This window comes from Eubalaena glacialis, chromosome 20, assembly GCF_028564815.1.
Source record: "Eubalaena glacialis isolate mEubGla1 chromosome 20, mEubGla1.1.hap2.+ XY, whole genome shotgun sequence".
Lineage (NCBI taxonomy): Eukaryota > Metazoa > Chordata > Mammalia > Artiodactyla > Balaenidae > Eubalaena > Eubalaena glacialis.
In genome coordinates, this window is record NC_083735.1 from 24199265 (window position 1) to 24210254 (window position 10990).

At 42.0% G+C, this 10990-nt stretch overlaps 1 protein-coding gene across 1 annotated transcript; it reads left to right on the forward strand.

The window, feature by feature from the left end:
• The first annotated feature begins 400 nt into the window (after positions 1-400).
• Positions 401-10183, forward strand: LEPROTL1 (leptin receptor overlapping transcript like 1). The gene is made up of 4 exons (XM_061177256.1): positions 401-548; positions 6444-6519; positions 8850-9036; positions 9868-10183. Exons 1-4 carry the CDS (start codon positions 533-535, stop codon positions 9982-9984), a joined length of 396 nt encoding a protein of 131 aa, XP_061033239.1. The 5' UTR covers positions 401-532; the 3' UTR covers positions 9985-10183.
• The last annotated feature ends 807 nt before the right edge of the window (positions 10184-10990 follow it).

Consider the following 10990-nt stretch of genomic DNA (forward strand, 5'->3'; position numbering starts at 1 on the left):
TCTGTGTCGGAAAGCGAGAAGCCTAGTGCAGACCACCCAACTGGCCGTACTGCTCCTTTATTACAAGATAGGGAGAAGAAAGAAATGGGTGCGCTTTGAAGGACGCAAAAGGATCCCCCAGAGGCATCACACCAGGCCTCCCAAAGGACCGCGTCGACTCGCGCTCCCTTCCCGAAGGATGGGGAGGTTGCGGGATGCGCGTTGGGGGCTACGGGATGGAGCTTCCCCGACACTGCAGGGAACACGGGAGCTGGAGTCTCCACGGCCCGGGAACCGGGGCGGGGGCAGGAAGCCTCGCAGGGCGGCGATGCCACGGCAGCAGAGCCGGGGAGGAAGGGGTCAGCCCGAAGGCCCCCAGCCCGGCGCGCCCCCCGCACCCCAGCGCGAGCGCGAGCCGCCGGCGGAAGTGCTGCGTTGCGCACTTCCGGGTGTTGTCTGGCCGCCGCCGCGCGTCTCCGGTCTCCCGGCCGCTGCCGCCGCCGCCGCCGCCGCCGTCGCCTCGGGTCTCGGAGGCAGGAGGGACGTCACCGCCATGGCCGGCATCAAAGGTGGGCCTGGGGCTCTGGGCGGCCGGAGGGCTGCGCGGCCGCCCCCAGAGAGGTAGAGGGGGCCCACGCAGGCCCCGCACGCCGCCTCCCGGGGCCGGGCGCGCGCCGCGGGGCCGCTGCGCTGGCGGCAGAACCCTGACCCCCGACCCCGACCCCCGGCCTGCGCCCTCGGAGCCGAGGTGGGCGCGGCGGCCTCGGGGAAAGGACGGCGGGGTCGGCGGCTTGTCCGCCAACCCCCACTTTCTGCTGAGCTCGGCAGCCTCGCTCCCACTCGTCGCGCCCCGTACGGAGAATGAAGTGGACTGCGGGGTGTTCGGAGTCCCGCAGCCGCTCGGGCCATCACACATGTTTTGCAGGAGTTTGCCTCCGAGAGCGATGCGGGCAGAGGGTGGTTTTGAGGGGGTCGCTAGAGATGACAGTTACGGAAAATCAGTGTCATTTCCCATTTAAATGCACAAGTGCGGTCTTCGGGCGCTGAGCCCAACCGAGTCCTCCAGGAACGCCCTGGAAGGCCTTAGGGATGGTTCTTTCCCAAACCTCGGCGGTCACATCCACGCTCAGGACCCGTACTCAGAGCTTTACGCTCCTAAAACGGATGCATTTTGATTTGCGGTGTTGGGCTGATAGAGTAGACCCTGTGAGCGACCCCAAAGGGCTCCTTCTCCCTGCCCTCTCCACAGTTGCACGTTGAGGCTTTTTCACATTTCAGAGTTTTTATTTAGTTGGGTTTTTTTTTTTTTACGGTAGAAGAGTTTTTCATTAAAACTCAATGGAAAAGTACTCGTTTATTAGTCAGTTTCCTTTAGAAATAAGGAATGTCGCATGCTTTCCAACTGTTTGGTAGTTTTGTTAGCGTGGTTAGAAGCAAATACCATTAACAACGTTTTCAACTTAATTCTTGACAACGAATTACATTGATTTCCTGACCTGAGGCTTTGTAGAAGGGGCAGGCAAGCAGGAAGTGAAGAACTTCAATAAGTGTTTTTTATTTGCTTTAAGGACAGCTTTTGCTGAGCTGCTTCCCCAGAGTCACATTTTTACTGTTTCTTGTTTGTAACATCTGAAGACATTTCATTTCCTATAGAAAACTTTGTCAGTTGACCAGCTGAGATACTTTCCAGTCTCCTTTTGAACTCTGACAGACCTTTTAAAATCCCTGTGTGAAAGGCAGTTATGGTAGAATGCTGTGTTTTTTAGGATGTTGCCAGTTTCTCAGTTCTTCGCCAGTTTCTCAGTTCTTCCCCATTTCTTTACTGTCAATAAATGCAGGAGTCTCTCTCTCAAGAAAATAACTTTCTGATTGTGGACTTAGGTGAATGTTAATCAGCAGAAAGTGTCTCGGGTGGGATTGTACTTACACTTTTGGTTTCAGTAAGATTTTCTGATTGTTATGATTGCTTATCAGGGTGTTTTCTTCCTGTTGGCCTATCTTTATGTTAGGCGGGAGTGTTGCTATGATTTAATCCACGACTTATTTCTTAAGCCATTTGCCTATTACTTTGTTATATATTGGATTTTTCTGGTAACTCCCAGGTTAGGGAACTGGTCCCTTCTCCTACTGTAGTCTCTTCGTAATCACGAACTAGCACCCAGTCTTTTGAGAGTTTAGATAAATCGGGCTGTTCCATCCCCAGCCTGGAGGCTTTGGGAGTAGAAACCAGACTCATCTAAGTTTTGCCTTCTGGATGTCAAATCACTCAATTACAGCATAAAATTTTGCCTCGTTGATGTGTCATCTAGGACAACCATTTATACACAAATGATGAGTTTTGTATATAAATCAGCCTAATTGCTGATTTCATAAGAGGAGAAACTTTACAACTTTTGAGAACACTTTTGAGCAGTTTATTTAACCCCATTGGCATTTATCTTATCCATTGTGACTGGGAGGTGAGATGTCACATAAAATTATTTTTTGATACCTGAATCTTATTTCGGTTCCTTGGGGGTTTTTTTTGTTGTTTTTTTTATAAGAAATCATCTTCATTAACTTTTTAAGAGTGTACTCAAAGAATTTAGACTCTTTTTTGAGGATAAGAACATAAGTAGGGACTTCCCTGGTGGCACAGTGGTTAAGAATCTGCCTGCCAATGCAAGGGACGCGGGTTCGAGCCCTGATCTGGGAAAATTCCACATGCCACGGAGCAACTAAGCCCGTGCGCCACAACTACTGAGCCTGCGCTCTAGAGCCCGTGAGCCACAACTACTGAGCCCATGTGCCACAACTGCTGAAGCCCACACGCCTAGAGCCCGTGCTCCGCAACAAGAGAAGCCACTGCAATGAGAAGCCTGCGCACTGCAATGAAGAGTAGCCCCCGCTCGCCGCAACTAGAGAAAGCCTGCACAGCAACGAAGACCCAACGCAGCAAAAAATAAATAAAATTAAAAAAAAAAAAAAGGAACATAAGTAATTTTTCTCTGTCATAGAACAGAGTGAATTTCAGCAACCAAGTCCTAAGGCTACTTATCTCTTGGCCAAGATTATCTATCGCAAATCTGGTATGCTCTTTGAGATTTTTATGCCTGATTTAACCTTTTTATTTTTCAGTCTCCTCCCCCCAATCAGAGGGCAGTTCTTGCTTGTATGCAGCTCTCCCTCCTATTTCTCATCTCTTTAAATATAGGAAGCAAAATAAGCTTACAAAATTTTGTCTTCACAAGATACAGATAACAGTAATCCAGGAAAGGAAAGTTACTTTTCACTTAACTTTGTTCTGGCTACCTGAGTTGCCTATTGAAATATATATGTATAAGTGAGCATAGATGATCCTTTAAAATAAAAAGGTTTTATTCCGCTGGAATTCACACACAGTTGTCACAAAAAATGAATAAATAACTTCTGAATAAGAGCCTAAGTGTCTGCTTATAAAGAATGTTAGCTTTAGTGTATGGGCTTTGTGGTATCTATGTTGTCTCTCTGTTTCCTTCAGGAGTCTAAGCTATATGCTGCATAAATGGCTTTTGAATAAATAAGGTGTTATTACAGTGATGAACTTAGCTGTTTGGCAGTTACATTTCAAAAAGCAGAGATGGTGTTTTACTTCTTCAGCATGTCTTATAACAAGTATCTTTAGTGTTCAGAGAATTACTTGCATTTTAGATCTAGTCCAGCCCTTATTTTATAGAAGAAATAACTGACACTTAGATGACTTATTTAGTCGGCTGGTAAGTGGCTGGTAGGAGCTGGGACCCAGTGCCTCCTGACTCTCCGTTACGGCTGTTTCTGCTCTGCTGCATTGGACTCTCTTCTCTTTTTTCATCTCCCTCTCTCTCTCTTTTCCCTTTGCTTCCTTTTGTTCATTCTATACATATTTATTATTGAGTGTTAAGAGCTGAGGCCTGAACATCAGAAACAGAAGAACTCTTTCCCTGCTCTTGTGGCGTGAACAGCTTACAAGGGAAGACAAATACGAATCAATGTAACATTGCAGCTGTGATAAATGAGCACAGGGGAGGCATCCAGAGCAAAGAGGACCTCTGCACGTGCATGTCCCTCAGCCTGGAATGTTCCCCCCAGATAGCCATGAGATTGATTCACTTCTTCATTTCATATAGATCTCTGCTTAGATGTGTCTCCTCATCAGAGACTCCTTCCCGGCTGATGCATCTAGAAAAGCACTCCCACCCCCTTACTTGATTTTTTTTTCCATAACATTTGACATTTATTTGCTTACTTTTTTTAAAAAATCGCTTTATTCTCCCACCAGAATGTAAGCATGAGAGCAAGAGCTTCGATTTCTTTTCATTGTACTGTCTCCAGTGTCAAGAACAGTGTGTGACACACAGTAGGCACTCAGATATTTGTGGAATAAGTGAATAAATAAACATAATGGGAATCGGTCTAGTCAGGGGCTTTGCAGAAACTTCACTGAGGAAGAGATAACTGGGCTGTGACTTGAAGGAAAAGTAGGAGTTCACTTGGCAGAAAGAGGCAAGGACTGGGACAAGAATTCAAGCTCCGTGAGTGTGACATGGCCTTGCCTGTTCATTAACATGTCCCCAGCACCTGTTAGGTATTTGGTTCTATGTAGACATTTCTTGAATGAAATAAGTGAATGAAAAAGCATCTGAGGTAGAAGGGATAGCATGTGCAAAGGCCCTGTGGGTGAGGGAGCCAGCTGATTTCCAGGAGAGGAAAGGGGGCCGGTACAGCTGCAGTGCAGAGATCAAGGGGTGCTAGCCTGGGGTGATGTGTGTCCAAGCAAGGAAGTGGCGTCAGCTTGTGAGGACCTGTCTTGAACTGAACAAAACAAACGGTAAACTTGGTATTTTCCTCACTGCTTACATGGCATTCCCTTGTAAACGTGAAGTTCCTCTTTTGCTGCAGATTAAAGTGCAAATGTGTCTTTTTCTTTGTGCAACTGAAAATCTAATGGCATTAAGGACTAAGTAAATGTGTTCACGGTTGACATGACCTACATCACTGATCTGAATGAAAACTAAATCTGCCCGGCTCCCATGTCAGTGGGTGTCCTTGATTATGACCATCTTAATTCAGAGAAGTATATCAGTAGTTCTTAGCAGCATTTAACCCCTTAAGTGTTAATTTTGGTTTGCATATGTTGGATTTTGTCTTGGTAATTTGTAGACCTTCGACAGCTCTTTTGAATTTTAATGTTTCTGTTAAGGTTAGTAGACTGCATCATTAAAAAAAAAAAAAGAAGTAAGTTATTCTCTTAGCCACTGTAGTTGCAGAAATATAGGTTATATAGAATTCAAAATAAATTGATCATTTGTTTCTTTGCTTAATTCTAAGCTATTGATTAACTGTGTATATTCAAGGAAGTTGTTTCTGCTGACTTATCTATGTGAAAACACTTCATAAAACATAATGCTGTGGGCTTCACTGGTGGCGCAGTGGTTGAGAATCTGCCTGCTAATGCAGGGGACACCGGTTTGAGCCCTGGTCTGGGAAGATCCCACATGCCGCGGAGCAACTGGGCCCGTGAGCCACAACTACTGAGCCTGCGCGTCTGGAGCCTGTGCTCCGCAACAAGAGAGGCCGCGATAGTGAGAGGTCCGCGCACCGCGATGAAGAGTGGCCCCCGCTTGCCACAACTAGAGAAAGCCCTCGCACAGAAACGAAGACCCAACACAGCCAAAAAAAATAAAATAATTAATTAATTTAAAAAAAAACAAAAAACAAAAACATAATGCTTTGTATAAGTGTGTGTGTGACTTCAGAAACTATATTTCAGCTATAGAATGCATCTGTTGCTTGTGATAATGTCTTAAAACAGTGATACCACCGAAGGATTGTACCTGTTATCCTGCAGATTTTCTAATGTGTAGGAGCTTAGGGAAAGAAACCCAGCTATTGTTTTGCAAACTATTTAAATATCTGTAGCAGAATTAATTGACTGAGTTTACTGACTACAGATATCCTCGGACACTTTTCACCTGTGCCTGTTGGGGTTGTGTGTGCAGGAAGTAGGAACTGCTCAGGAGAGGGTTTCCCATAGATGAGGCTTCTGAAGTCCAGGAAAGTTGACTGCGGAGTTTCTCCACATACCACTCTTCAAAACTGTAATGATCTGAGGAGTGAGTATCATACTAATGCCTGGAGGAGCATTGGTCTCGCAGACTGGGATGCTCATTTGACATGGAACCAGTAATTTGGGAATGTGGTGATGTGCTGGCGATAGGTCAGGCCTTTGAATATCAGTATCACTGTATTTTGCTTTGAAGATGCCACAAAAAACTTATTCTGAAACCAGATAACTTCAGCTTTCGAAGATGATTCACTAATACATTTGCTCTTTTGGTGTGTTTTGTTTGTTTTTTGCCTCTGGGATCACAGGTAATGTTCAGACTGCTAATAGTAATATTAATAAAAATAGTGTTAATTTAATTTAATTACTATTTCAATTTGTCTTTTCATTATTTACTTTGCAGCTTTGATTAGCTTGTCCTTTGGAGGAGCAGTTGGGCTGATGTTTTTGATGCTTGGATGCGCCCTTCCCATATACAAGTATGTAAAATTGCTGTCTTCTTGAGTGTTTAAGTGTAAAATTTTTCTACTTTTAAAATTAAAAAAAATTTTTTTTACTACAATAGAAGTAATCCTGAGAAATGATCATTTACCAAGGACAAACTTTAAGTCTTCACTTAAAATGTGTTTGAAAAGATTTTAGGACAGCAGCGTGCAAAAAAGACTTTGGCTGTCCTTGACTACTGCTAAGTCTTTAATGGCAGGATAGCAACACAGCAGCCCAGCACTACTGCTTAATTTTGAGAACCAACTGATTAAATTAAATACAAGAAAATGGAAAATGTCTTTGGAGCAAAAACAAACAAACAAAAACCTGTAAGAAGAGTCAAGAGCAACTGACAAAAAAAGTCATGTAAACAATTACTTTCCTTAGGACAGAGAGAATTTTTTAAAATTAATAGGATAAATTAGTAAGAAAAATACAGGGCTTCCCTCGTGGTGCAGTGGTTAAGAATCCGCCTGCCAATGCCGGGGACACAGATTCGAGCCCTGGTCCGGGAAGATCCCACATGCCGCGGGGCAACTAAGCCCGTGCACCACAACTACTGAGCCTGCGCTCTACAGCCTGCGAGCCACAACTGCTGAACCTGCGTACCACAACTACTGAAGCCCACGCGCCTAGAGCCCGTGCTCTGCAACAAGAGAAGGCACCGCAGTGAGAAACCCGCACACCTCAACAAAGAGTAGCCCCCGCTCACCTTAACTAGAGAAAGCCCGCGCGCAGCAACGAAGACCCAACACAGCCAAAAATAAATAAATAAATTTCTTTTTAAATCAAAAAAAAAAAAAAAAAATACAGACAATGCAATAGAAAAATGAACTACAGATATGAAAAAAGAACTGCAGATTGCTACTAAGAACATGAAAATATACCCAACCTCACTCAAAATTAAATGAAATCCATTGGCAAAGATAAAAGATACGGCAAACAAGCATTGTCATGTACTCTGGGTGGAAGTTTAAATAGGTGCAAGTCCTCTGGGAGGCCAGCTTGCCTGTAGCTCTCAAAATGTATATATTCTTTGAACTAGCCTTTCCACTTCTTAGAATTACTCATAGAAATCCACTTACAGATGTTTGCAAAGATATGTGTAGATATGGGGGAGAGTATGGATGTTCATGGCAGCCTTGTTTATAATAACAACAACAACAAAAAAAAAAAACTGGAAGCATCCTAAAGGTCAAAAGAAAAATGATAAATTATAGTACATCCATCAATGAAAATACTAGGCAGTCTTAAGAAGAATAAGAGCTGGATTGCTAGTATGTAAAATAAGATATATTGTTAAATTTAAAAGTGCAGTAATTCATTCATATCTTTTAAAGTTTATCTATATGGGAATATGGAAGGAGCCAGATCAGTAGGAGTGGGGAAGACACAGGCAACCTTGGTTTTTCACTTTTTGTGCTTTTATATTTTTTGCACGTTTTTTCCCTTAAACTTACGTCCATTTGTAATTTTTTTTTCTTGAAATATTTAGGAAAAGATCTTTTAGGAAAAACATACAGATAAATCTTTGCTTATCATGTGTGTCTAAGTACAAGCAAATCTCCATTATGATGTGTATTTTATTTTATGGCAGTTTTAAAAGCCGTCTATTTCTTTTTAACTTTTTATTTTGAAATGACGATGGGCTCTCAAGAAGTTGCAAAAGTAGTACAGAGAAGTCCCTTATACCCTTCACACATCTTCTCACAGTGTTAATATCTTACACAACTGTTTTATATGATCACAAACAGGAAATGACATTGGCACAATACAATAGCTAGACTGTAGACTAAAAGCCATCTACTTTAATTGTGATAAAGTTGATATTCTGACTGAAAGTCTTCAATATTACTGTCAGTTCATTTTCTGTATTTTGATTTCAGTATTTTGGGAGTTCCTAGTGACCTGTGGAAAGTTTGGGAGTGTTCCAGCTTCGTGCTAAGGCAGGATATTAGAAGTCAAGGGCATGAATCTTGAATTTTAAAAATTACTGTTAATTCCATTTTTCAATAATCCCTTTTTATTTATAACCTAAAATGAAAAAAATATTTTTAATTTTGGGCTTTGATTCCAACTGTTAAAATCCATAAAGTGTTTTCTTTTAATTTGAGAAATATTTAATCATTGTATCATAACTTTAGGAATACTGTGACTCTAAATGTCTCTCTTTTCAGTGTTCAGGTTATAGCTTATTTTTAAACTGTGTTATATTTTGTACCTTGCAACATGCTTCGGTCCTTATTTTTAAAAAGAGTGGATTTTGTGTGAGGAAAATGACAAAGATAGCAAAAACTACATTAACTTATTTTTCTTTTTCTAGCCAATACTGGCCTCTCTTTGTTCTGTTTTTTTACATCCTTTCACCTATTCCATACTGCATAGCAAGAAGATTAGTGGATGATACGGATGCTATGAGTAACGCCTGTAAGGAACTGGCCATATTTCTTACAACAGGCATTGTGGTCTCAGCTTTTGGACTCCCTATTGTATTTGCCAGAGCACACCTGGTAAGTGAAAGCATTCTTCTACTAATGGTTTTACATTAGATTGTGTTCAGTTTTTCTCAGGAAAAAAGTTGTTGTTAAATGACATGAAAAAGAGACGAGAGACATAGGAGCCTAGAGGATAAGAGATAAAAAATCTTACTTTTGTTGTTGTTAACTGGTGGAAATACTGGAGAGCGTTGGCAGCGACAGTTGGCTTGCCAGTACTTCACTGTCAGAATTGGGCACATAGACACGGCCAGTGCTGAACAACCACAGGCCTGCCCTGTACGGCTTAAACATGGAAGACCCAGGAGATCTGTGTTCTCTGCAGGTGGGAGAGTACCAAAGAGTAGAAGAGGCCTCCCAGACTCACCAGTCAGATTCGCTCCTCCACCTCTGGGCAGGTGGAGGTGGCAGAGAAGACGGACTGGCCGCCCTTCCACATGGAGAGGGCAATGACTCCCCGCCTCTTGAAAAGAATGTGCACGAGTGTGTTTGCATCTCTGATACTTTAAATTTAATCTGCTCTCTAGATAAAATTTTTAGGTTCACTAATGAAGAGTTGGAGCAAACTTCTTTGTAATCAGAAAATTGTAGAATTCTGTGCTGCCTCCTCATAGCCTGGAAGTTAGGCTTGCTTTTGAATAATTATCATCTTCCATGACTTTCTGTCTCTTTAAAGGAACCAGCAATACATAAAAACAGCATTACATGTTCAGCAGCGTCAAAGTTATTATTACAAGTTGTATTTGTTTTGGATCGTGATTGGCTACAACTAGAGCCTTGATTCACTTTTCGTTTCCTTGTTGTTTTTCATGTCTGTTAACTGAGCGTTTCTGTCTTCGTCTGTAGATCGAGTGGGGAGCTTGTGCACTTGTCCTCACCGGAAACACTGTCATCTTTGCAACTATCCTGGGCTTTTTCTTGGTCTTTGGCAGCAATGATGACTTCAGCTGGCAGCAGTGGTGAAAGGAATTACTGAACTCTTGTCAGATGGACTTCTTGTCCTTTCTCAGCCGTCCGTGCACACAGGAGACGGGGCAGTGATGCTGAGCAGCGGAGCAAGCCTCTTGGGGGTGTTCTAGGTGCTCCTTCTCACTTGTCTTGTAAGCATACTATTTTCACAGAGACTTGCTGGAGGATTAAAAGGATTTTCTCTTTTGGAAAAGCTTGACTGATTTCACACTTATCTCTAGTATGCTTTTTGTGGTGTCCTGCTGAATTTAAATATTTATGTGTTTTCCCTGTTCAGTTTTTTTTTTTAACCAGTATGCAATGTTAAATATTTTTTAAATCTAATAACCATTTGCATTGGTTAGGAACTAGAGTTCTGCTGGCTATTACTGGGCTCAAGTACTTTTTTTTTTCTTAAAATTATTTAACCTCCATTACTACACAAAGTTATAAAGATAAGTTTTTCAATCAGTCAGGATGACATCACTCCCAATTTTATGCAAACATGCAGACTATTAGCATACCTTATAGACTATATACTCAGTGCAAATATAGCTGCATTTATACCTCAGAGGGGCCAAGTATTAATGCCGCGACCTCCATAAGGGTTGCTGGTTTTGCTGGAAAGCAGGTGTTTTGTGAATTGAAAATTATTTTATGGAATTGCTACAAAGGAGTGCTTTTATTCTCAATTGTTAGAAGAACTTATTGTTACAGGTAAGAGTGTAAAACCAGATTTTTGAGATATGGTTTTTATTTATGTTTGTTATAATTAGAGTGAGTTGCATTGTGGGAAGAAACGATGTTGAAATTCCATTTTTTTGAATCCTGTTTCTATTTATAAGTGAAATTTTTAATCTTCTTTCAGTCTTTCATGTTTTACGTGGGTAAAGGGACACACACAGAACTACTACTGATACGGGAAAGTGTATGTTTGCATCCCACGTACTAGAAAACCTTTTCCTGCCTCCTTATAACTTATTTTATACATTGTATATATTAAGTAAAATAACTTTTCCAA

Excerpts from the sequence above, each read along its gene's own strand:
- LEPROTL1 (XM_061177256.1), top strand. Across the intron at positions 6,520-8,849 it reads TGCGCCCTTCCCATATACAA|CCAATACTGGCCTCTCTTTG; the intron begins GTATGTAAAATT and ends TTCTTTTTCTAG. Across the intron at positions 9,037-9,867 it reads TATTTGCCAGAGCACACCTG|ATCGAGTGGGGAGCTTGTGC; the intron begins GTAAGTGAAAGC and ends CTTCGTCTGTAG.